Source organism: Haliotis asinina, chromosome 4 (assembly GCF_037392515.1).
Source record: "Haliotis asinina isolate JCU_RB_2024 chromosome 4, JCU_Hal_asi_v2, whole genome shotgun sequence".
Classification (NCBI taxonomy): Eukaryota; Metazoa; Mollusca; class Gastropoda; order Lepetellida; family Haliotidae; genus Haliotis; species Haliotis asinina.
The window spans coordinates 46,957,449-46,985,099 of record NC_090283.1 but is presented as its reverse complement, the minus strand read 5'-3'; the positions used below and the strand labels follow the sequence as shown (position 1 = coordinate 46,985,099).

At 40.1% G+C, this 27,651-nt stretch overlaps 1 protein-coding gene across 1 annotated transcript; it reads right to left on the bottom strand.

Moving 5' to 3' along the window:
* Positions 1-46: 46 nt before the first annotated feature.
* On the bottom strand, positions 47-26,295 carry LOC137281601 (serine-rich adhesin for platelets-like). Its single transcript, XM_067812938.1, has 12 exons — positions 26,217-26,295; positions 21,921-22,346; positions 18,980-19,121; positions 13,568-13,667; positions 11,394-11,513; positions 10,620-10,676; positions 8,049-8,216; positions 7,433-7,676; positions 6,406-6,960; positions 3,923-6,087; positions 1,458-1,622; positions 47-791 (listed from the first exon to the last, which is right to left on the bottom strand). The coding sequence occupies exons 2-12, from the start codon at positions 22,324-22,326 to the stop codon at positions 618-620; spliced, it is 4,296 nt and encodes a 1,431-aa protein (XP_067669039.1). The 5' UTR covers positions 22,327-22,346; positions 26,217-26,295; the 3' UTR covers positions 47-617.
* Positions 26,296-27,651: the final 1,356 nt, after the last annotated feature.

Genomic DNA, 27,651 nt, shown 5'->3' with positions numbered 1-27,651 from the left:
AAATATGTCTACAATTACGTTAAACAAACGAGCAACACACCATCAATCCAGGTGCTCTGTTTAATGTCTTTGGAGACAAGAAAGGCTCATCACAGACTGATACGAAATCATCGGACTCCGTAAAGTGCCTGGTTTGACAGCACAACAATCATAGCAGGGGCACAATGAACCAACAATGGGATTCAAACCCATGGCAGCAGGAAAGAACATCAACCACTGGGCTACAGAATGCGTCTTAATACGAGACAAATCTCAATTTGGTTTTACAGCAGAAGTACATATGCATTTGTGTCCCCAATAATTTTAGAGAATGTTTGGCAATTGAGTAAACGATTTGAGTAAACAAATTGAGTAAACAATGTGTGTAAACAGATCATCATTCCACCACATGTACACAAATTTCAGTTAAAAATAAACTATTTACTCTTTGATCAGGAACTAGCTGTAACATCACGAATTTGATCAATGATCAAATACCAACATACTTGAGTTGACATTAGCAGTCTGGTTACAAATCTGGTATAAAAAACGTAAAAACTGTGAGGTTGCATTGCTTTGCCGCCCAGTACAAAATCATGGAGAAAAGACAGGGTATTGTGTTTCTCATGGGCAGTGATTCACATGTATATGTTTGAGACAATATATTCAAACAGGGTTATAGACGGATAGCCGTCCCCATCACCACGCTTCTCCATCTCCTCACTGATCATATTGCAGTAACCTTTCACCTCTGACATCAGTCGCCCAACTGTCCAACCCAGTGACTGGATGACGGCCACGATCTCATCAAACTGTGAATAGATGCAAATGGAAAACACTGACACAAACCCTTTTTCATAAAGCTAGAAAATCATCTTAAATGGTCCAAACTGACAGAAATTGAAGTTGTGTGTGTTTCTTCCTACATATCATACAGCAAAATGCATAATACATATTTTCAAGGCATAGCACCAGGGCATGAAAAACAGATTACACCCTGTGAACATAATGTATGCGAAAACAGAACTGGCACCAATCAATACTGCAATCGATATGATCAAGACTTCCTCCTGTTCAGACTTATATGTCAGCATGTTGTTTTGCAAGTCATTACACTGCACCAGTTGTTTACATCTTGATATAACAAACAAAACAATAGGAAGCATACTTTCTATGATACACTTTCAAAAACTAATATTGATACAGTTCTGAATGTATCGATAATTGTAGCATCTTAGAAAAGTACCGATGCATCGATGTATCATGGCATCCCTTCCGATTAATCAGTCAACAGCTACAGCACCATTATAGAGAGCAACAATTCACGCCAACTGAGTACGAATGCACTTGAATTACCAAGCCTGATCATCTGTTGCCTCTTGTGAGTTTTACATGACTGATCTGCATCATTAACACAATTGACAGCAAGATAAAACTTTATTTTTGCTGCTGTTTTAATCAACAATTTTTTGTCTCACCTGTATCAAGCGCCCATCGTTAAAGGTGTAGTAGTGCAGCCCCGGAGCCTTGACAAGGCTAGCTGCCATCCACTGGAGGAGAGACTTGAGTTGAGGGTCGCCACCAAATGCCCCACAGCCCCAGTTGCCCGTAGAGATTGGCAGCCCTCGGGATTTAAGCCGACTCTGCAACCAGTGACCTTACATTTAATTCAGTTCAAGTGTCACAGGCTGCCACATTGTTGCAAAGGACATTTCTTTTTCTAGATGGTTGATGATTTTTCCACCCTCCTTGACAGTTCAGTTTAGTTGGGAACATTATTTGTTCTAAAATTCTGGCATGAACAGAAAGGTATCCATATGTTGGTAGAGTTACTTTCTTGTTGTCACCACTGCATTGTCATGTATATCATTGCCGAAGTGAGTAAATATTTCTTAACGCCTCTTAAACAGTTTTGCAGGTATTCATGGTAAGTTGTAGAAGCAATTCCTTTTGTCAGCTAGTGACTTCTGGCGGATAAGTCACCTTTTTCCTGGTTGGCAGTGATCATGATGATAAATGTATATTTCAACAAGAGTCATCAGAAGATGACATATCCCTCCAGACCCCACATATTTGAAAGGACAAATCATCTGAGAGTTACTTGATGTTTTCTAAGATTAAGTTTGAATCGTTTCCATGGAAGTCATGAAAACTATAAATGCCATATATCTGTAAACAGCAAAAGACACCACTTCAAGATATATCTGCCAAGATCTGTTGAAAGATATCAAATGGTTTTCGAGTTGTCCTCTGGAAATGAAGCCTATCCCTCCATTTTGAGACTAAGTCAGAATTGTTTCAATGGAAACCAGGAGAAATAAAAATGCAAAAACATTGTAAATAGAGAAAGGCACCACTTTGTGGTCTGCCTCAAATATCTGCCAAGTTTTGCTGTAATATATTACATAGTTTTTGATTTATGTTCCGGAAACGAAGCCCATCCCTCCATTTTGAGACTAAGTCATGTCAGAATTGTTTCAATGGAACCAGGAAAAATAAAAATGCCAAAACATTGTAAATAGCAAAAGGCACCACTCTGTGGTCTGCCTCAAATATCTGTCATGTTTAGTGTAAGATCTTGAATAGTTTTCAAGTTCTGCTCCGGAAACAAAATGACGGACAAACGGATGGATGGACAGTGTAAAGTATGTTATATTTGGGATTACACTCCCTCAGTAAATCAGTGCCCTTTTCCACCTGCATGCCGTCAAGTCAGGCACAAAAGAACTGAAATTCTGACAACTGGTAGTCCAGAAAAAAAAGAACAAGAGTCATCAGAAGATGACATATCCTCCCCCGCCACCATTGAAAGGACAAATCATCATTTTGTAAACTAAGTTTGAATTGTTTCCATGGAAATCATGATAAACATAAATGCCATATATCTGTAATCAGCAAAGTCACCATTTTAAGATCTGTCTCATATATCTGCCAAGATCTGTTGAAAGATATCAAATGGTTTTCGAGTTGCGTTCCGGAAACAAAGCCCATCCCTCCATTTTGAGACTAAGTCCGAAACATGTCCATGGAAATCAAGAAAACAATCATGATAATAAATCACGAAAACCTGTAAGTAGCAAAAGGTGCCACTTTAGGTTCCAATTGATATATCTACCAGGGTTAGCAGAAAAATATTGAAAGGTCAGAAACGTTTCCATGGAAACTCATAAAATAAGAAATGACAAATGCCTGTAAATACCAAAAGGCACCACTTTGGGGTCTGCCACACATATCTACGAAGTTACACTGACAAATATTAAGAAGTTTTTGAGTTCTGCTCTGGAAACTAAACACACCTCTCACTCTTGAGACTAAGTCCGAAACATTGCCATGGAAACCGAGAAAATAATAAATCACAAAAACCTGTTAATACCAAAAGGCACGACTTTAGGTTCCAATTGATATATCTACCAAATTTTCCAGAAAAATATAGAACGGTTTTTGAACTCTGCTCTGGAAATGAAACACACCTCTCACTTTTGAGACTTTGTCCGAAACGTTTCCATGGAAACCAAGAAAATAATAAATCACAAAAACCTGTACACAGCAAAAGGCACCACTTTGGGTTCTGACTGATATATCTACCAAGTTCTGCAGAAAAATATTGAACGGTTTTTGAGTTCTGCTCCGGAAACGAAGCCCACCCCACCATTAGACTAACACCAAAATGTTCCATGGAAAAACAAAAAAAATAAAAATGCCAAAAATCTGTAAATAGCAAAAGGCACAACCATAGGTTGAGATTATTATATCTATCAAGTCTAAAATTATTTAAACAGTTTCTAAATTATGCTCTGGAACAAAACGATTACAGAAGGACGGATGAGGCGTCAACAATATTCCCCCGCATCACATGCTGAGGGGATAATAAAAAGTTTAGGCTCAATGTTATAACTGTTAATACTACAAAATTTCCTTGAGAACCTTGACTAAACCAACTTACCTTGCATTTGGCATGCTTCTGCAGAACGTCCATGGCTTCCTTCATGAGCTGTCCAGACAGAGTGTCAGCAAACTGCTCCACATGAGCAAACGGGACATCCAGGGCGTCAGTGAAGTCAGGATTATCAGCCGAACTGTCCCCCATAACCTTGGAAGAGCTGGAGATGATGCTGGAGGCTTCGTCAAAAGACATCCCTTGTAAACTTTCTAGTGCTGAACGTATCACAGCTGTAGCCAGCTCCTCTGCATAAGAGTTAACACACTGTGACCCAGCGAGCTCCTCTCGTTCCATGTCAATACAGGCATCTCTGTAGATGATGTTCACAGCCTGGTTAAGGATGTCATTTGCAAACATGTCTGCGAAGTCTTCAATCTCATCAACGCTGTGATAATACCCTGACCGGTAAAGCTCTTCTTGACATTCAGTCCCAACCTTCTTAGGAAGAGGAAACCAATATTCTGTTTCTGAACTTTCCGAATGAGCCAATTTGTCTCGACCCTTGCGGGACCCCTTGGACCTAATACTATGACGAGGACTGGCTGGCTGGCAGAAGCTGCTATTGAGCAGCTCATTTTCCAGATTAGCCAGAGTTGTGTCCCTGAAGCCACTCAAGCTGCTCCGCCTAGACCCTGTTGTGCTGGTGCTTGTCTGAGTTCCCATGAACAACAGTGGTGGAACTGTGGTGTCGGCCTTCATCAACTCCTCTGCAAACTTGGACAAGATTGGATCTTTGAACCCACAGGAACTCCTTCTGCGAGACGTTGGAAAACTGCTCCAGGAACCTCTACGTGATGACTCTCCTCTCACCCTTTCCAGATCATCGTCAGTCCGAGAGATCTTTCTCCTCCTGTCCTCGTCCCTGGATACCAGTTGATTGGAATTGTAAGCTTGAAGGGAAAGTTCAACACTTATATGACAGGGCTCACTGCTGCGACGTTCATAGCTCTTGATGTGTCTTCGGTCCTCAACGTTCAGGAATGCATTAGTTAACATCTCACGACTCAGTTTCTTTGTAAGAACCCCGACATTTGGCAGACCAGCACGAGACATTTTCTCAGATTCCTCGGGTTTGACTACTTTCATGGAATCCTTCCCATCACTCACACTTGACAAAGTATCACTCAATCCTTTGAAAGATCCCCTGGTGCTAAGACTACGAATGCTTGTGTTCCTCCCATTGATGCTGTGGTTGCCTGTACTTGTAGCTGCTAGAGATTCGAGGTGGGTGGGAAGGGTTTGGAACACATGGTCAACAATTATTGCAGCAGCTGCATGATAATCAACCTTGATCTCAAAGTCATTTGGAATAATCTTGTCTAGTTTACTTGGAATGCCGGAGTTTGTTTCCTCACCATGGTCCGGTTTTGGGGTGGAGGACCGAGTATCACAGGACAATGACTGAATGTTTTGTACCTCTATCACAGAACCAGATATACAACTTTCAGAGGGCCTGATTTCCACTGGGCAACCATCAGATGACTTACTTCCAGAAACATAACCATCAGGAGGATCGTCTTCATGTTGACCTTCAGAGCACCTCTTATCATTAGGACAGCCTTCAGAAAGCCTCCTGTCAGATGTACGTCCGTCAGAGGATTTCCTATCCGGGGTCCTCCTGTCAAAAGTACAACCCTCAGAGGTTCTCCTGTCAGAAGAGGAGTCTTCAGAGGCCCTCCTGCCTGACAGTGACAAGGAGCAGTTGGAGGAGAAAGATGCTGAGGAATTGTTGTGAGATGAGCTTGAGGAGGAGGCATCAGCAGACTGAGCAGCAATGGTGTCCGTGGGCGGGTTGTCGTGAGCAGGAGAGTTGGGCAGCTCCTCCCCAGCCAGTTCCTGAGACACATGGAGTAAGACCTGCTGTACGATCTGGTCAGCATACCACTCGTACATACGGTCAGTTGGAAGATCTTGATGGGAAGGTACTGGGCTAGGTTGGGGAGATAAGGCAAGTTGGACCACATCCTGGAAGGCGGCAGGGAGAGTTGCATCCAGTAGGGATTGGGCATAGTGTTGAAGGTGTGGTTGAGGTTGTGTTGTGTCTTCTTCACTGTCTGACACTGATGCAGGCATGCCGTCAGCTTCAGTGTCTACAGAAGGATCAGGGTGTACAGCACATGGCTTCACAGCATTATCAGGAGGAGAAAGATGGCTGAACATCTGCATCCCTGAAACAAGAGGTATGAGTGAGTGAGTGAGAATGTGAGCATGTGTAAAGAGAGTATGTGATTGTGGATTGTGTGAGGGAGAAGTATGAAGTATGTGAAGTTTGAAGTGAGTGTGAAGTATGTGAAGTGTGTAGTGCGTGAGTGTGTGATTGTGGAGTGTGTGAGTATGAAGTATGTAAATTAAATGAAGTGTGAAGTGAGTGATTGAGTGAAAGCGAGTGATTGAGTGAGTGAGGGAGTGAGGGAGTGAGTGAGTGAGTGAGGGAGCGAGCGAGCGAGTTTTAACCACAAAGGGAAAAGAAGAGGAACAGAACATACCTGGCATCATCTGAGCTGCTGTGGATGTGCCTTCTTGCATCAAACAGGCCACCAACTTTGTAGCAAAATCTGATATCCCAGGCTGGGCTGTCTCCTCTTCAATAGTGCCATGACGTTTCTTTTCATTCTTCAAGTATGACTCATAAATTTCTTCTAAATCTGAACTCAAGTCGGAACTATGTTTTGTACTCGAACTACTTCTCCGGGACACGTCACTCAAATTGGAGCTCCGCCTCCGGAAATTGGACAGCCAGTCAGCATAGTCTACCTCCAACAGATCGCTGCTTCCATTGGGATGCTGGGATGGGGTAGTTCGGGAAAACTGGTTATGGTTTCTATCACAGGACCTGCCAGGATCATAGACACCTTCTGACTGGTTCACTTCAGGAATGCTTATATCCGACTGGCTGACACTGCCACTACTGGATTTTGACTGGTCAGAGTCTTTGGTTTCTTCTCTGGACTTGTGTTTGTCCACCGATTCCTTCACTGCCTGGTGCATAGCTTGTGACAGTAATGTGACCACAAAATTAGACAAGCGCCTTTTCCCTCCATCTGAAAGAAGAGAAGACATAACTGACCACTTGTTGATCTTAAACATTCGACCCTAAAACTATTTGTTTCCAGTAAACATGGCAAACTGTGTTACATTTCTTAAAATGAAACAATACATTAACTGGATGTATTGTACATAAAACCTATCAAAAGAATTTACAGTGAAAGCAACCAACAAAAAATGTCCTAAATTAACAAATATATTATGAAATGAACTACATTTACAAGTCAAAACGTCTCAATCATCCAATGGTCAAGGGGACAAAATAGCAACGCCTTGAGCACGTACTAGTTGACTGAATATGTGTGCCATATATATACCCTATGATAATAATATCTCCCAGGAACCATCCCCCATCCAGTCATAACTTATTAGCAGTCCCTAATCATCATTTTTAATCCAGACTCTCCATGGATCCATATACATTTCCCTCCAAATGTTCATGCTGATTAGATGTCCGATTTCTCCTACCTTCTTCTGTAGGGCTCTGGACTGCAGTGTGATATTCCTCATCTGTAGATGTGTTTAGACCATGCGATGATGACATACTGAGTCGAGACGACGTGTCCAGGTCGGCAACATCACAGAAGCCGACGAGAGCCTTGTTCAACTCCCTCAACACACAGCTCTCCTTGTACTGACGGAACTTCTTGTGCTTGAAGGGAGTTGCATCTATTGCACATAGCACCCTTTTCCTGTTGCCCCACTCATCTACCTGCGAAAGGAGGGGAAAGTATTATCAGCACAACTGCCTTGAACATTTTCAGAGAATAATATAGTTGTGTGTCTTAGCATAACATAGAGAGGTAACTTAATGTCTGACAACAGAGAAAAGTCTGCTTGAGGCTGGTTTCACAAGTTCACCAACAGAATGAGTGAGTGTGTTTAGTTTTATGTAGCTTGTAGCAATATTCAGCGTGACAAGTGAGTACTTTAAACCCTTGGCTACTCCATCAGTTCGTTTTGTGCTCATATGAGTACAAGCTGACATAAAAGGACAACTAAAGGGAGGTAACTTGTCGGTATCCTATGAAAAGCACAATATGCCTAGAGACAAAAATAAGAGGATTATATGTGGGCATCTCACCTCTGTATCGTCCCTGTAATCACCGACGTACTCAAGTCCAGAGGCGTAGCCACTGTGTTGGGAGAACTGCTCAAAGCCACTGATCAAGATGGCCTCGTTGTCCTGCATGTTTTCCATGAACAGCATGGATGCTATCAGCTCTGGACATGTACAGAACCGGATCTCCTCCTACACGACAAAATAAGACATGACATGACATTAAATGGAGTGGAGTGGAGTGGAGTGGAGTGACAAGACATGATATGACATGATGGAGCGGAGTGACATGACATGACACTAAATGGAATAGGGTGGTGTCACATGATATAACATGACATGACAGAATGGAATGGAGTGGAGCAAAGTGTCATGACATGACATGATGGAGAGGAGAGGAGTGACATGACATGACTTTAAATAAAACAGGGTGGAGTGACATAACATGACATGACATGACAGAGTGGAGTGCAGGGTGGAGTGATAAGACATGACGTAACATGACACTAAGCTAAAAAGAATAATTCATATAGTATATCAGAACTCCGTAATAAGATGCTATGGAGAACAAGAAACAATACACAATTGATATTTACTACAAACAGAGTCTGTTCAGTAGCACTGTAAATGCATAAGAGCAAACATCTCTCCAAACAACTCGGATGTGTTTTGGCAAATAAATTGTATTGCAATATATTACAAGTATGGTACCAGGATTCCAATACATTTTGCCATATACTGGGAGCTCCGGTATTTGACAGTGAGTGGCTCTAATTGTACATGCACAGTCTATTTTCTACATACAAAATTCAGATTTGATTTTATAGGATTGTATATTTTTCTTTTTCATAAAAGTTATTGCAAGCAGAGGATGCTGTTTTGTCAATTAAAAGTGGAAACATGAGAGGGAATGAAAGTGTATACATATTTTTTTTTTTATCAGTCGTTTATTTGCTTTTAGGACATAACAAAATTTGATGAGTAATATTTAAACAGATAATACATCACATGATGCATGTAAGCACTAACATGATAAAGAGTTCATTAATACAGTTGTCTGATATATTTACTACATTCTCAAGTGATTCATCATTTCAATTTCAACCATAGAGTGAGTGAGTGACACTCGGCACTCAGCAATGTTCCAGCTATATGGCAACAGTTTGTAAATAATTGAGTCTGGACCAGACAATCCAGTGATCAACAACATGAGCATTGATGTGCACAAATGGAAAGCGATGACACGTGTCAACCAAGTCAGTGAGGTTCATCCCACTAGTCGCCTCTTACGACAAACATAGTCGCCCTTTATGGCAAACATGGGTTGCTGAAGGCCTGTTCCACCCCGGGACCTTCACGGGTCATTGAACCATAGAGATAATCACAAAACTTCAAGTTTTTTTTAAACCCAACATACTGATTCTGAGGAAAAACACTGCAATGCATATCATCTGAACAGTGTTTGTAATGTGCTGGCAATACCATGCATGCTGTGTGACTGAACACAACAGTGTTATTATTTACCTGTACCTTCAGTGAATGGCACTTTGTCCCTTTATGAATTCAATTCGTAATCCGTGATCAATAGAATCAAATATTTCGTAATTTTTTTTAAAAAGGAGTGTCTTTCGTTGAATTTGGTTGTTATTTATTTATTTCAAAATATGCAAAATGTAAATATATTCAAACCATGAAGGATAAGAGTCAATGCTCACATATTTATATCACTGGTTTAATAAACACTGTCAACAATAACAAAACAGATTACAAAATATATATTTTCATGAGCATATCATATTTCACTGAATCTGAAGAAAAATACATCAATTGCAGACTTAGAGTTTCTGTTACCCAATATTTGAATCCATTACCCAATACATGTATCCGTAACCCAATAATTGTATCCGTTACCTTATAATTGTATTCAAAACCCAGTTGTCAGTGTATTGTAAACTGCTTACGCCAGAGCAAGCTGTAAGTGGGAGGTTTACTTACCTGGTGACTGACACATGTCCCTCATGTCTGATTATGTGGTGATCGCTAATTTAGTTATCAGGTCTCGTTTGGTCAGTAATTTACTTGCAGGGACCATGTAAAAATGTTTACTTAAGCAGTATTGTTTACTTATCCAATTTTAGTTCACAGGACTCAAATAGTGATGATTAATGAAGAAGTTTGCCGGGACCAAAGAATAGTGTTTACTTATCCAATATGTTTAGTTAAGCGGTTTCTACTTAGGCGGTTTCCACTGTATTTGTGATATGTATGATATTGCATGCATATCTTGATAAACTAGTTCACAATTTCATTTTTGACATATTTTAACATTATTGACATATTAGGTTAGAAATGACACCATAATTAAAATGTTGACACAGTCGAGGTGAGTGAATTGTTAAGTTTAGTTTTACACCGCTTTTAACACTATTCCCGCAACATCATGGAGAGGAATGCAGAGGATGGGCTTCACATAATGTACTCCTTTGGGATACAATTTTGATGCGACTGGAATACGATGACGTGTCAGCTAGCCTGATCATCCGATCCTGTTGGTCGCCAAATCTCACCTGGACCTTCAAGAGTAAATAAACATACCTGTACACGACCTCGACCAAGCGCTCCACCTCCTATGGACCTGTTAGCAAAATCAACCTGAAAAAAAAACAGATGTTTGTATGTCATGTACCTGACATCTATTCCTTCAGATGCAAGCACAATTATACCTAAAAAATTATGACTTTCATCCTACATGACAATTTTGAGCTGTCCATTACTGAAACTTTCTTGTATATCCATTTAACTGCTCTCAGATTGAAGTCAGTGAGTTGGAGACCATTGTTAGCAATATTCCAGCAAATAAAAGAAATAAGCTACCCATGTGGATAATCGAACCTGGGCCGAATCAAATTTTGGACGAACGTTTACCACTTGCTACCTCACCACCCTTTCACAGGACTAAACACGGCCGTTCAAACTGTAAATTCATGCCATCATGGTTTCCATTTTGCATATATCTATATATTGATGTGGTTTGAATCTTTATTTGCAAAAAAGGGTACATGCAGGCCATCGGCCCATGGTACTTTGGTCACTGTCCACAGCTTGTTTATCATGTTTCATTATGTAAATACAAACATACAGCGTTGCACACACAATTTCAAGCTGGTCGCATGGTGTGTGCTCAGTGAGACAGGTTTCATAATTTTAACATTAGTAGACATATGTCATTAATCAACAGAGTCTCAGTATTTTCTCGCTCACAGTACAATCACTGCAGTATGTTTCATAATTCCAACATTAGTACAGGCCATGGTACATACATCATAGACCACAGTTATATTGATGTTAGGACTGCATGTGAACAGATACCTCAATTGCTTCACTACCCATATCTTCAATGAAGCCGTCAGTGTGGATGAACATTGAGCAGAGCTCAGCATCTGATGACATAACGTCTTCCATTGTCAGCAGCATTTCGGTGTCTATCACCTGCACAAAACAACATTAAAAGTTGTCAACTCACAAACAAGCTACATCATACAACAGCTTACAAATTACCATGCATGTAAGAAGGTCCACCTCATAACTGTGTTTGTTTGTTTGTTTCTGTTTGTTGGTTTGCACTTTGCAATGTTCCAGCCATATACCAGCGATCTGTGAATAAGTCAGCGAGTGAGTTTAGTTTTTCGCCATAATCAGCAATGTTCCAGCTATTTGGCGGTGGTCTGTAAGTAATAGCATCAGGACCAGACATTTCAGTAATCAACAGCATGAGCATCGACCTGAGCAGTTGGGAACCAATGACATTCCAACCAAGTCAGCGAGTGTGAACACTTGATCACATTAGTCACCTCTCACAACAAGCATAGTCTAATGTATGGCAATCACGGGTTGCTGAATGACTATTCTACCCTGAACCTTCATGGGTCCTGTAAATAAACCAGTCTGGTACAGAAAATACAGTGATCCACATATTGATCTTCGATCTACACTACTGGGATAAGCTGACACGAATGTAGAAAACCAAGTCAGCGAGTCCAACCACCCAATCCCGTTAGTCCCTTCCTACAACAAGCATGGGCTGCTGACAAGTGACCCTATTGTTAGAAGTTACTGACAAATGAAATAGTAGCTGTGCACTGTTGTGTGATGCACATTTCAAGTCTAGATGAAGTGGGGTGAAATCTATTTGAGAGAGAGAGAGAGAGGGAGGGAGGGAGGGAGGGAGGGATGGGAGGGGAGTTTCTTTGTGCCTGTAAGTGTACGCCTGTGTACCTTTGTGTCTTTATCTTGGTGAAAGTCACTATGTATAATTGTCCAGATGTGTGCTTGACTCAGAGATGAGCAGTTCCTGTCAAAATCTCAAGAACCACACTGGGTAACAAGAAGTACCAAAACTTAACAATTGTGAGCATGAAGGCAGCCAAGATTGAACCATCAACAGCTTGCTCCTGGGCCACAGACTCTGTACATTAAGCCATAGGCATTACCTTCCAATCTAGGATACTAAACGTGCTCCGAGTGTGAGTCAGAAACACTGTCACTGTGAAGTAAGCATATATGCTAGATAAAATAAGTTATGGATTTTGGTGTTTTATGACTGATATTTTATCGGTGTGTCAATGAATAAACAGATCATTATTCATAATTTCAAAGTTTAAATATATCCCTAAGTATTTGTCCAGTATACTTAACAAATAAACAGCATTCAGTCTGTGATACCAGACAATAAGTGTTGTCAATCATGTCAGTGACCTAAAACAGACATGGCCATGTTCCCAGTTTGGGTTTTCTGGGAAGGTGAAATTAACACTGGCCATCAAAACTTTGCATACTGAAACTCAAAATGTGTTTGTGCTGACATATCAAGATTGAAAACTGGTATGAAGTTATTGTTAATGTAAAATCATTATCATGGGGTCCTAGCAAAGGTGATGGGGAACAGGTCAAAATGGCCACAGTGACCCTACTCAAAATAGCCACATGACAAAATGGCCATACTGACCCCAGTCAAAATGGCCACATGACAAAATGGTCACACTGACCCCTGTCAAAATGGCCACACTGACTCTAGTCACAATGGCCACAAACCCTAGTCACAATGGCTACAAACCCTAGTCAAAATGGCCATAACCCCTAGTCAAAATGGCCATACCAAAAAGTCAAAATGGCCATACCAAAAAGTCAAAATGGCAACACAAAAAAGTCAAAATGGCCATACATTGTTTTATTAGTTTTTAAAACTCATTTGTATTATTTGATATCAAAGTGTAAAAATGACAACTTTACATTATCAGAACACACCAAGTATCGCAATCGAAACAATACTTGGATATAAACCCTTAACCAGTGGATTGTGGTCAGTTAACGGAGGCAACCCTTCACAACCTTACACCATCAGAACAGACCAAGAATAATAACAATAGACTAACCTACATATAAACCCTTGACGAGTGGATCACAACACAGCTAAGTGAGAAAACTCCAGACAAATAAGACAGACTAAAAGTTCAAAGTAATCACAACAGTAAAACTGACTGTACCTGTCTGGCGTAGGTAATACTTCCCGACAATGCTACACCTGGCTCTGTCACTCTTTCAAAGTAGTTCAAGATGCACCGCATCTTAGCATTTTGCGATGACCTGAAATAATTCAAAATTATATTTTACATGCCCTCAGAATTGATGAAACCAAATGTTAGACTAGCATTACGGTATTTGCCATTCTACATGTTTAAAGCACATGGGTGTTTAAAATTAAAAGGGTCTTATCAAGACACTCCTAATTAGCATGATTAGGAAAAAATTAAAACTCAAACAAAACAGTTTATGTGTTAAAAACGTCTAACATACTTGTCAAGTGATCGAAAGCGATACTCAAGAAACAATCCACAGCAAAGGATAAGTGGGGTTCAAAGGTTATCATAATTCATTTTGATGATTCAAAAAACTTTAAACATCATTTAAGCAATATGCCATTTTAGTTTATTTATTAAATCAATAAACATCATGCAAACATGAGAGATGCATTTCCTGAAAACTGTCATGATGGCATGACCCATAAACTATGCTATCATCCAAAAAATGATTTACTGTCATGTTGACTGGTATTCAAAATGGCTAGACCCATATTAAGCTGTGAGATTAAGAGTGCCAGCGATAAACAGTTTGATGGGGGTGTAACAATGTTTTGTATAATTTGAAATGGACAGATATACAGCATTTCCAATAAATAAATCATGGTGGACATTATTTAAATAATTTATCTGTACTGCCAGAGCACATTGAAAATATTTCATCCATGCCTTGTCAATATTTCTATAAATTAGCACTATTCTGATCCCTGCAACTGCCAGCAGTTCTCCTGTAACCAAGCAGGTCTGGACCATGTAAACCAGTGGTTGACAGCATGAGCACCAACCCATGTGATCAAGTCGACATGACTCGCCATTTAATCAGATCTTCCTGTCACCACAAGGTTACCAGTTCTACACAAGGTTCCAAGTTAATATTTTGACTTTTTATTACTAACTTAAAGTTAAGACCTACTATGCAAAATAGTAGTTTTGTTGGTTGCCACAAAGAATTTCAGTTATTGTCCACATATTGTCATATTTAGTAAGTTGGCTCTCTTAGAGATTACTATTAAATGTAATTTTCTGAATACAATTGATATTTTAAACTTATCCTGAATCATGCTTATTATGCTTAGCTCCTCCATCTATGTGAAGATAATGGAACATTGGAAATCCCCTGAAGTCCTCTTCTCATTGAAGCAGATTCACTCATCCATCGGAAGCCTCCCTTTCCTGCCAATACGGTCACATGACCCGCCATGCTTGCCACTCTCTGGATCTCATAAGCCTGACACGAGAATTACTGGGAATTCAATGTGCCTGAGAGGGGCGGTGGGGAGAGCATGACACCATGAGTCCGGATAAGTACAAAATATCAATTTTATTCTGAAAATTACATAGTTTTCCTTTTCCTGAATCATGATAATACATAGATCAGCTGGTGTCCTGCTGGTGTCTCATTCAGCTGTATGTCAAGATTTCCAATCAAGACCAGCCATGACCCTGCCTCATGTACAAGTATCTTCATTATGGCTACCAGGTCATAATCACTGTTCAAGACATGCGCATGGACTCGCAACCAATACACTCCACAGAGCATCTTGGTCTCAACAAGTCACGTAAAAAAGCGTGGGAGAGCCTCAGCACCTCTGTGGAACCGTTAGTTGTTGTGTGACAACAAGTGTGGATTGGAAACTCGTGGAAGTGTGAGTCTTGCTGCTTTGTAGGCCCTCAGTATAACAGCTCTCATCCATACTGAGATAGTGTTGCGGGATACTTGCATAGGTGTCTCAGTAGATAATGGGATGAATAGGCGCTTGAAACGTTGTCTCCTTGTTGTAGTATTTTGGAGATATATTTTCAACGCTCTGACTGGGCATAATGCTAAATCCTGTGTATCATGTGGCACAACGACTGTGGATAATGCAGGGATGTGGAACTGTCTGTCCAGTTGTCCAGGCAGTTGATTTTTGGCGATAAAATCCCATCTCAGTCCTAGACATACCATCTCATGCTGACTGGAGTCAAATTGTGTGCTACTGAAGTCCAGAGCATGTATTTCTGACATCTGTGCCAGGGCAAGTAGAAACAGAGTTTTCTGTGTCAATAATTCAAGTGATCTGTTTTATCTTCCTGGTGACTTTTGGTAGTAGTACTGGAGAGGAGAATGTGTAAGCAGTCAGTCCTTCCCTCAAGATGCTGAAAGTATCTGTTGCCCATGCAAACAGAAATGGATACAAATGTTGGTATCTGCTTGTTGAACCTTGTGGCAAATTGGTCTATTTGCGGAGATCCAAATGTCTGACTAATGAGTCAAAATGCCTGTCAATGTAGCATCCATTCTGTTGGAGAAGGTTGTAGAGGGCATGACAGTGCGTGGACCATGGTGTTGTGTGCACCTGGGATGTAACATGCCTTTATGTAGAGGTTCAAGTCATTGACGATGTCGAAGAGTTGAAAGGTCAGCTGTAGCAGTGTGTGACATCGTGTTGATCATTGCTGGTATATGTAGAACACCATTGTGGAGTTCTCTGTATGAACCACCAGTAGTGTGTTCCTCAATGCTGTTGGCCAGAGATGTGTTGTGTTGATTACACCTTTCATCATCCAGGTTCCATTGGTCAGGTGAGCACCCTAACCTTGTAGCCATGCATCTACGTAGAGATGGTTGCTGTAGTCCCAGCATAGACATTCAATTGGTGAGTCCACCTTAGTAGATAATTATGGTCTCAAGTTGTCCGACAGAGCAATCAGATCCAAGGTGTTGAGGTGCTAAACAGGAACCATGATGATGGGCACATTGAAGGCGCCCCGATCTGGTCAAATCCTGTGCTGATGTACTGTAGTGGTAATGAAGAGAGTACAGCTTGTTCTAAGATGGCTTGAATATTGACCCACAGATCATCGGGAACGATGATGCAGTGAATCGAATCCTCAGGAACTACAGATCTTGCTGTGGCTCTAATTCTCAATTTCAGTAGATTCACAAGCCATCTGAGTTGAGTTAGCAACCTCATTGTTAAGTCTAACAGTAGACTGAGTTGACTTGTTTTATGATGCGCTTGAATTCCGTCGTCTCAGTAAAAGACACTGTGAAGTCCCAGCCACAGAGCCTTAGATATTCCAAATGGTGAAAATGTTCATTGATAGTGCTAGCCGTTGAACTGAGAAATGGAGTCTGGATGTATGGGAATGTGCAGGCAGACATCTTGCAGATCAATGCTAGGTAGATAATCCGTTGGATTGATGAGATGCCGCAATTGTGGTAGATGGATCATTCTGAACCTCTTTGGTTTCAGTAGATAATCCTTGTTTAACACCTTCATGTTGTATGTTACTTGAAACTTTTCCTCTGAGTTTTTCTTGGGTACCAGAAAGATTGGGGAGTAGAATCCTTGTGTTAGTTGATCCAGGCATAGTTTTTTGACTGAACCTTTCTCTAGCAGAGATGATATGGCGTCTGCTAGTTGTCTCATTGATCCCTGGTGCACCCAAAGAACACTGTGTCTCTTGGGAGCGGTGGTGCTGCCTGAAGTGGGATCTTGTAGCTGTCTTGTAGGATGCTCATGATGTAATCGCCGTTGAGAAGTCCCCAATCCTTCCAGCAGAGGTGTAGAAGTCCACCCACTTGTGAAGGTTGTAAGGGAATGACTGGGGTTGGATGACTCCCATTGTTCTGAACCTATCTTCATCAGTTTCCTCCTTTAGGGCCACTGGCAGGATGTCCTGCTCCATGGAAGCGCCTGTTTCCTCTGGAGTGACGAAAAGAGCCCTTGCTGAAATGAGCATTGTACTTCTTGTCTCATTCTCTGGACCTTGGAGAACTCTGACTTGTTGGAGTAACACTGAGAAGACTGCTTGCGGACAGTAGTCAAAGTGTCAATCGAATTTATCATCATTACTTCTCTGGAGTCCTGAGTGACTGATTCAGTGATGTTCTCAATTCTGCCATCCAATATTGTGGATGCTGACCAGGGAGCTCGATACATGGGTGCTGTCATCCCAAGACGATGCTGATAGTAGACCTTGTGGGCATAGTGGATTCAATCCCACGGGCATCGAGGCTAGATGCTCTGAAATGAATGGTTGATCCTTCTGGGTGGTGAGTGCAGAGAGAATCATCCTGTCTTCATAATTCTGTAGGTTGCTGAACGTGGAGATGAGAGCCTTGTTGATGGCCCTGGACCAGGCGACTCTGAAGAAGGTACGCTGAGTGGTTGTATCCAGTTGAGCCAGTCGCTTCCCCTCCACTTTGTAGGATCTATTGCGAGTCTCATTGATGACTCATCTACTTCAGGCGCTTTCAAAAAGGGCTCCATAAGATGAAGTGGGAATTTACAGGTGCTGAAGGCTGGGATGATACTGATACTTAGTCGCCATCTGAAAGGCTGTAGACAAAGTTCCCAGGATGGTAGATGTCAGCGCAGCTGGCGAAAACATCACTGTGTTGATGTCCTTGTTACGCATCTTATGACATCATTAAAATTATGAATGTCAGCTGTTATCAATATATGGTTACAAGATGCAGAATCAACCAATTTTGACATGACATGAGAGCATTTGTTGTTTATCCTTCATACGCCTGTGAACAGTATATAAACAGAATGCAAATTCTTGCAAAGTTCACAGTGAGCAGTGGAACAAATCGGTTTGTATGAAGGACATAATATATGCGGATCAACAGCCAACAATCACAGTTTACATGATTTCAGCAACTTATACCAAGTCTAAGTTGAAGAAGAGGTATCCAAAACACATGAAAATTTATAAATTTCAACAATAATTTTACATAATGACGATAGTAATTACAATCCAAAAAACGAATATGTACAATTTAGATTATAGGAACAAATTATAAGCACAAATTCATCACTGTATTGGGACCCAAAGTGCCTCCAACCTTCTTCGTCGAGGGATGAAGGAGAGAGTGACAAGCATGGCTGGTCATGGACCATAATATTGGGAATAGGAGACTTCCAGTAGGTGAGTGTATTGTATGTCTACTTCAATTAGAAGGGAACCTCAAAGGATTTCAAGTGTTCCACTATCTTTGCATAGAGGGAGGAGAAGATAAGCATAATAAGCATGAGTCAGGATAAGGAAAAATTAAACATCTCGTAAACAGTTCTTTAGACTCTAGACAATCATTGCTAAAACTTGGCAGTCATTATTAATAAATTCTTAAATAAATAGAAGTTGTCATTATTTCTCATGAAAACTGGAATAAAATCAAATTGAAGTTTTACCTTTCTCACCAAAGGCTAAGTGTTTCATTTTTTCATATTATTTTGTTGCATTTCTCAAATGTTAATCACACATGCGACCAATTCACTATCAACTTGGGGCCACGACAACCAAAGGTGATGAGACACAACTTACATTGGGAGGTGTTTAAAGAAGTTGGTGAAGTTGATGACATTGAGCTTGGCCCATCGACTCCTCTCTCTCTCTGGGAACAGGCACAGGAAAGAGCAGGCCAAGATGGCTGCCGCGCATCTTTTAGAGAGAACACTAGTGCTACCTGAAACACACAAACACAACACTGTCAGTTCTTTCACTTCCTTAAATGTGCAGCCATTTGATCTACTTCTAATGTCATAGTTGATGTGACGTTTTCGCTCTTTTAACATCTATTTCCATTGGAACAACAGTCATCATGATCTGGTCTGGTGCAACATGGAAATGGATTTACCTACTTATTCCCTATTTTGGGTTCAGTGCCTATGGATATCTTCAGTAAAGAAATAATTCTGTTCAGTATTTCATAAAACAGTACAAAGGCTAGATATAGAGGTACAGTTTTGAAATCAGAATCAGCCACACAAAATTTAAACGTATCTCATAACATTTTTGCATCAAATGTAAGTGCTATGTTCATGATAAATAAACTACACAGCTAAATGCTCCAGGGCACAAATTCCTGTGTCTCATACACATAAAAATTCACACTGAACGCAACAAAATTGATTGGTGCGGCTACAAGGACTCAGAAAAGTCAAAATTTTTGTAAAATATTCGATCAATAACAATATGTTATCACAGAGTCTGCCATGTGTGGTGACATGTGGCCCTATGCATAGGACCCTCTGCACAGGTTAAGTTAAGCAATGCTGGGTGTGGACAGTGCTCGGATGGGTGACTATGTTTAGCTGCATGACTCTTGAGAGTTTCTAGGGCTTCAGTGATGCCCTACAATCAAGTACATGTGGTCTCACCTTAAGGCAAGAGAGGTTTTTCAAAATTGCCTCTTTTCACTCAGCAGAAAGTGGGTACCCAGTGGGATAAGTCATGTGACTATTAACCCTCAAGCCCTCATGGGCAGCTTGGGTTATCTGGCATAGCAATAATCATATTGTAGTGCTTTGAGCATGCCCCTCACTGATGTGGAATTCAACGTATTACAAATGCCCTTATTATTATTGTTTGCAGGGTTACGATATCATTGGCAATTTATTTTCTGTGACAATGTGATGATCATGATACACAATACAATAACAAAGTTTGTCATATTTGCGATTTCATTTTCTCAGTAAAGTACATATTCTAGTACTTTTTTGGTTGAGTCCCATCTGGGATTCGAACCCGCACCCTCAGAGTCAGGTACCTAACTGCCAGCACACAAAGTCAGCCGACAAGTGGAAGTCGTGGTGGCTGAGCGGGTTAGGCGGCTATTACAATAACAGTAACTGAATTACAACATAGTAATAATATCTAAGTGTCTGGGACCCCATTCTCTAGTCCAGGAACCCTACAAAGTTATGAATGTGAGTCCCAGGGATCCTCAAATAGATGACTCCAGGAAAATAACTGATGCTCCATAACTTTCATGTTGCAACATTCCATATCAGTTTGTAACAAAAAGTTTTAGACCATATGCAGTCTTGTGCAACTAGTTTCAAGCTGTGGAAGTTGTTTAGAACCCAAACATTTTACTTCAAACCACTGACATTCATGATTTTAAGTACCCTTGGCCCACAAAAAATAATACCCCAGGAAAATGAAAGTTTCGCATCTAACCAGTCCTGTGGTTTGGCTGAACATTTTGTGAGTTTCATATCTTCTTGTAAGAATAAAATATTTTGCACCAGCACAATTTGGCAATTTCCTGCCAACCCACAGTTTGAAATCCTTCATAAACCCCTTGTAATATTCACAGGATCCTGTAGGACTTGGGTAGCCTAGAAGTGGAAGGATTCACTTGGAACGCCGAAGGCACTGGTTCAATTTCCCCACAGGAGTGCAGTGTGAGCAGTCAAGATCTGGTGTCCCACACTGTGATATTTCTGGAATATTGCTAAATTCTGACTCAACTCACTTCCCCTGGCCAGTACAGTCTGCCAATTTACAATGATTATTCAAGCAAATATTGAGATAGGTAAGATCCCAACAATGTCTGTAGATACACAGGGATAAACCTAGGATGCCCCATCAAATAGGAATTGCTGCTGAAAGGTCTTTGTGTTGCAGTTTGCACTCTCTGGCAGGGGTTCAATATTTTGAAAAGCCACTTGCCATAGGGCAAGTGACTTCAAGAAAGTAACTTGTCCTGACTAATTCTTCACTTGCCCTGATCTTATGACAAAATGTGTGATGTTACTGGACTATTTATCAAAGAGTGATAATTTCACTCTCTACTAGCTCTACTTTATTATTATTACGAACTTTAAAAGCTTCATTATGAGCAGACATGAAATGAAATCCAAGATTACTTGTAGTTTGAAACCATTAGTGGAAATTATCTAATAGCCTAGGGACAAGTAGGGTACCATTATCTGATTGCCCGAAATAAAAACTGACTTGTCCCGGAATTGGACGATGGGAATTTTCCATCCCTGCTCTGGCAAGAAAATATTTGAAAATGCTGCAACAGAATAATACATGTGCAGCCTAAATAAATTATGCAATCATTCATGCAAAAGAGTACAAAGTGAACTAGTTTTAATCCACATGCAAAAATACTCTTGATTGTTTTTTGTAGTAAGTTGAGCCGATGAAAGCGTCTGTTTTTTATAATGTTCCAGTTTCTGCAACTTTCAGTTTCTGTGTTTTGTTCATGATTGTTAATGATCGTGTTTCAAAAAAGAATTACTGTTTTAATAAACAGTTTATTAACATACAAATTAAGTAAATACATTTAGGTGACAACTTCAAACACCCAAATCTAAAAGAGTCCCACCTGAAATTAACCTGGTAGGGTACTTGGACCCTCCAATCAAGAAGGGCATTGGCCTACCCAAAAACATTCCTAGATTTATCCACGGATACAACACTAACACACACAGACGAAATGAACAGCGCATAGAATAACTGACAAACTCACATTTCTGTTGTTCGCTGAATGTGAAATCTGACGGCACCAAACCCTCTGACTCCAGGACTAAATCACAGATACCAGGAATCACTGTGTATAGAAACTTGTCATTTTCTTCTTCTGTTGCCTTCCTTAAAAATTTCCAAACACCAAACCATAAATACGACTGGTCAATCTTGCTGCGTTTGTCTCTTTTGGACCTGGTCTGGTTCAGCAAGCTGTTTGACGAGTTGGGAAGTCCGCCATCATACAGACCTGTATCATGGTTCGTGACATATATAAGCTGCACGTGTCGCACAATGTCTTCAGCATCAAAGGCCTCTGATAAACAGTTCTCTTTCAGTTCGTTCACAAGGACCTTGACCTCCTGCCAGTTTGGGAGGTCAGATGGAAAGATCGGACGGCTGAGATTCATGCTTTTGCTGTTAACAGCCTCTGGAATGAATGACAAAAAACATATTACTCATGATGTTATGATATCATATTGCGAAGGTCAAGCAATCTGTGCTCAAACTGTTGAGTCTACACGCCAGAACTTGGCTCTTAGCTCATCTTTTCCACAAGTTAATGTTGTCACAGAGATAATTCAGTGAGCTTACAGGACTGATTACATGACAGATCTGATGTTACTGGACAGGGACTTCACTCTACTGGTCAATGACAAAGACGACAGAGTACATATTATGTAAACTGCAATACAAATCAACAGGATAAATTGTCTGAAAGCTAAAGCATTGGCTCTTTATCATATGCATGTGCTCATGTAAAACGTTTGTTTCATGTCGTTTACCGCTAGACTGTAGCAATATCTAAGTCAAGACAAGACAATCCAGTGATTGATGTCACAAGCATTGATCTATATGATCACCAACTGAAATTGAAACAGTGGACATAGTACACCCTAGATTCTAAAAAGGCTATATTAGAATCATCAACTTCCCAGAATAAAAGAAGTTATACATCCATAAATATTGTCATCGTTCTTCATCCACTCAACTTCTAAAATGCCCATCAAAAAAGTTACTGACATGGGGGTCTGCAATCATTATTTTTTAGTTGTCTCTGTAAGTAATGCGAGCATCCTGTGAGGTAACAGTGAAGAGAACTGTATGTTTTGATAATTATTTAGTCTTGAATGAATCATTGTTTACATTGACCCATTGAAGAAATGATGCATGCTGTGTAAAAAACAACCAAACACTTTGCAAAGTCATACTTGTACTTGTTGGTACAGTGAATAAGATTCTGCATACCTTTGCATGAGCACAGTGAAGTTTTTGGCTGACTTTTCTCTACATTTACACTTGCTAGACGCACATTTATGCGTCACGTAATACCCTGAATTTCCCACAATATTTCCATAAGATCTCTTTACAACATGAAAAACAATCAGAAGCCTGAGAAAGAAAGTCTTGCTTGACAACTGTATATGGTTCCATACTGAAACGTCGCATCATATGTAATAAAGAAGTTGTTATCCATAAAGAATCTTACTTTCTTTCTTAATGCTCATCAACTTCTAATAATGCCAATCAAACAAATAATTAGAAGCCTACAATCTGAAAATATTAACATAATAAGCTTACCTGTAGTTTAGTCAGAGCAACAGGATAGTATTTGAACAAGCAACAGGGATTGAAATTATTAGTGCCACTGCACCTACATTCTCTTCCCACAGAGGTTACTCCTTTCATATCTTCCTACGTAACCTCTGTTCTAATACGGCCATATTTCCCGGTCACTGAGATATCCCCTTGCGACAAAAAATCGCAACAGGAATTATCTCCCTTGTTTCTATCCAATCAGAACATGCGTTAAATAGACTTTGCTCCAATATAGTGCCCACATGGAGTTGGTTCATCAACGTGCAAAGGAAAGATTCGGTATTTCATGTTTAACTGAAAATCAGAAACTGGCAATAGAGAGTGTAGGGATCACTCGCCAGGATGTGTTTGTAGAAACAAAAACTGGTAGTGGCAAGTTTTCCAGATGCATTCGGAAATTACTGAGATCTTGCAAATGATCACTCTTGAAACAACGTCGCTGATTGCACAACTAAATCTGAATGCCTCCAATCATGAGTCTTGAACACTCACACCATGAAAGGGTCGTATTAGAACAGAGGTTACGTAGGAAGACAGACAGGAGTAAAGTCTGTGGGAAGAGAATGCTGCACCTGTGGCACAGGCAAAATTGAAATGACATGGTTAAATTCTTACCAGTATGCTCTTATGGCACACATGATTTATTTGCCAAAGTGCATTAAAGTAAGTTTTCACCATTATTATCTTTCCTGACTTAAAGTGACATTATAAACAATAACTAATGATAAAGTGTACAGATCAGACAGCCAGCTAATCATCAATGTCTTTTCAACGTTTGAGGTCAGTAAATAAACAAAAATACATACCTAGCACTGTTTTATTACTCATGATTTAATTTTTAACTATAACAATATCCACTATAAGATTCACTTCAAATTGTGAAATATTTTGAAGTTCAGTTTAATAGACCATGAATTTATGGCACACCTGAAATTGAAATGGCTTTTACTTAAATTATCATGACAGTGCCCATGAGGCTCACTTGAAAAAAACTTAATTCTGATCCCTGAAACAATGTCATTAGTTAAAGCATAACCATCTCAACCTGAAGTTAGGCATGATCTTATAATGGCAATACATTAGTCATATTAACACTTAACAGCCAATCTTTCATTCAGATCCTGAAAATATTACCTTCAAAATACCTTCCAAGCATGCAGAAATGGATGTAACTGCAGTTGACACACAGGATGAGTAATGCTTCTATATCCTCTAATGGTTTTGGGTGGTCACAACTCTGAAGCTGATCAGTTCTACAGACTTGTCAAAATAGTCACTAATTTCTATTATTTTTAAATGGCGCAAATAATTAACATGATATACAACTTACAAATAGGGCTGGCTACAAAGATTGATAATTGGAGATGTGATCGATGGGAAGAATTAACAATAGGGATGGGAAATAGTTAAAATCTCATAATTGATGACTGCTACGTTACAACTGATCTAACACTGAAAACATTTGGCTAGAGTCATTTTCCAGATTTTCCTATTCAGGCTGTTGTAACATGACCCTTTAAGAAATATTCAGTCATGACTTTTAAATTACTGTAGTTAGTATTCTAGCAATTAAACACATTTTCAGGCCATGTCAACTTCAATGATATGTTCCATGGTCACATGTTTTAAAGACAAAATCAGTAGTTCCAAAATCGTTTGTGTTTGACTATAAGAATATGCGACTGATGGATTGGTCATTTTTTTGTCCTGCAACCAACTTTGATTATTTCAATCGATTGGAACACCAATGTTTATCAATGCTTACTGATATGAATACAAAGTACCGTACATAAACTAATGCACTGGAGCTACGTTTATATTCATGGGATACTTCTGATTGCTCAAGTATACATAAACCATGCATAAATGCATCACCAATGTTGTAAAATACAACGATTCTTTGAAACATTTTTGGTATTTTGCATTCTCCAATAATCATAGTTATTCAGTAATTAGGTACATAGGTAACAATTATGGAAATCTATGATCTGCATGAACAGCGCGCCCTACTTACAAACACCTGAAAGTTTCTAGTGCATAATCATGAAAACCTGAAGTGATATTTGAGATGCTCACAGACATGATTACAATGAAGGGCATACAAATGACGTATAAAGTAATAAACAAAATATAAAACAAAGCAGAAATGCCAAACCATGTTTTGGTCGTTCCCGAATTGCGGAAAGACCCTGAGCCTGAGGCCTCCTCATCCCTTTGATTTTCCGGCGGTTGTTCATAATTGAACTCGACCCAGTGAGCAACTAAAACGTTAAGCGGGATATGGACTGATCAGTCTTACAGATGTGTAGACTGTCAGCATGTTGTGCAATATAACTAAGATGTCAACACCCAACGAAATGCTTATTTTGGGAGATTAATCTTGCGACGGCAGCTCGCAAGGTCAAAGTTAAACATTCACAGCAAACGCGTTTGTGAAGGCATTGGTCATAAATAGGGCCATCGGTCAACAGTGCTTCGTTGCCTTGGATATTAAAAAACAAATTGCCGATCTCAATAGATGGGTGTAAAAATGACTGCGTTCTATTTTTTGTAGGCCATGAAAAATGTGTCAACAACACGGGACGTGAGAACAAATCTGCCTTTCTAATCGTGTTCAGTTTGGGCAAATGTATTTTGCATTGTAAGAAAGATATCTGTGTGCCTGACTCGTAACATTGTCGTTTCGATATCTGATCATTACCCTCAATTAATGTTGATCATGCAAAACAGGAACTTTCAGCCTTTTTCGTCCATGTTTGTTGTCATATGCGCACGCACTTGCACTCGGGAAGGGAGGCAACTCTAATGATACGCCTAACACCAGGAAGCACCGTGGGCGATGTATCTATATAGGTTCAAGTCAAGATGTCCAGGAAATGAAGAATGTCTCAGGGCTCCTTTTCATTATACTGTAATCTTTTTACTGTGAACCTTTCTCAGTAAAATGTGTTTATTTCAGAGATTAGTTGCAAGTCTATATACATGTATGTGTTATTCGATGTTAGTTTATAAACATTTTCAATTATGCGTGAGTTTACAGTGGTAATGAGTGAGTGCATGGCATTGAAGTAAAACGCACGTGTCTGACATACGCAGGATGCGTGAGTTTTGACAAATAGTATATGCAGTAGGAAAATGCATCCTATATGAACCCACAAGTAAAGGTAGATTGGCGGAAACAATTAATAGAGAGGATGGCCCCTGCTATTAGGCACAAACTGTACTTTGCGAAATTACCGCATGATCATGTATTCACCTTATTCACCATACGTATTCACCATAAGTGTCGCCCCACCCACTTTTTCACTAAGTAACACTGAATTAATTTTCAACCTCATAAAAATGGTGCTTATAAAACACATTTACTGTTCATGTTGCCTCGTGTAAGGGTTGTCAGAAATTGAAAACACAAGACCGAATTCGACCACTAATTTCGGGTTTATTTGTAGCAAACTAAACCTCACTAAAATCACCGTAAAATAAGGTGAAATACGTATATCAACACTATCACATTTCATTAATGTCGAACACGCTAGTGAGGTTTACAATGACTGGCTAACTCAGTGTCTGGTGTAACCACCTTGGACTTGGATAACATTTTCTACACGCCGTCTCATGCTGTCACCAGACGTCTGACTCTCTGTTGGGGGATCTGCTGCCACCCATCATGCAATGCATAGGTCAATCCCTGAAGGTTCTGAACTGGAGAATCCCTTGCTCTCACCTTACGCCCTAAAACGTCACACAGAAATGGTCTATAAGATTCATGTGTGGTGTTCTGGCTGGCCATGGTAGTGTCTCTGGCATAGTATGGGGGATGCTGAACAACAGCTCGAGCACGACGTGGTCTGTGTCAATATCGTCCATGGTTATGGAAATGAGGCACAAAGAGCAATGTCCGAGATCAAGGTCTAAAACCTCTGTCCACAGAGTGTGACTAGAGTGAGTGAGTGAGTTTAGTTTTACGCCGCACTCAGCAATATTCCAGCTATATGGCGGTGGTTTGTAAATAATCGAGTCTGTGCCAGACAATGCAGTGATCAACAGTATGAGCATCGACCTGCGCAATCGGGAACCGATGACATGTGTCAACCAAGTCAGCGAGCCTGACCACCGTTAGTCGCCTCTTATGACAA

Coding starts and splice junctions, on each gene's coding strand:
- LOC137281601 (XM_067812938.1), bottom strand. CDS start 22,326: ATGAATCTCAGCCGTCCGATCTTTCCATCTGACCTCCCAAACTGGCAG. Junction 11,514..13,567: donor GTATTACCTACGCCAGACAG/GTACAGTCAGTT, acceptor TGTTTTGTGCAG/GTGATAGACACCGAAATGCT. Junction 6,088..6,405: donor AGCAGCTCAGATGATGCCAG/GTATGTTCTGTT, acceptor CTCTTGTTTCAG/GGATGCAGATGTTCAGCCAT.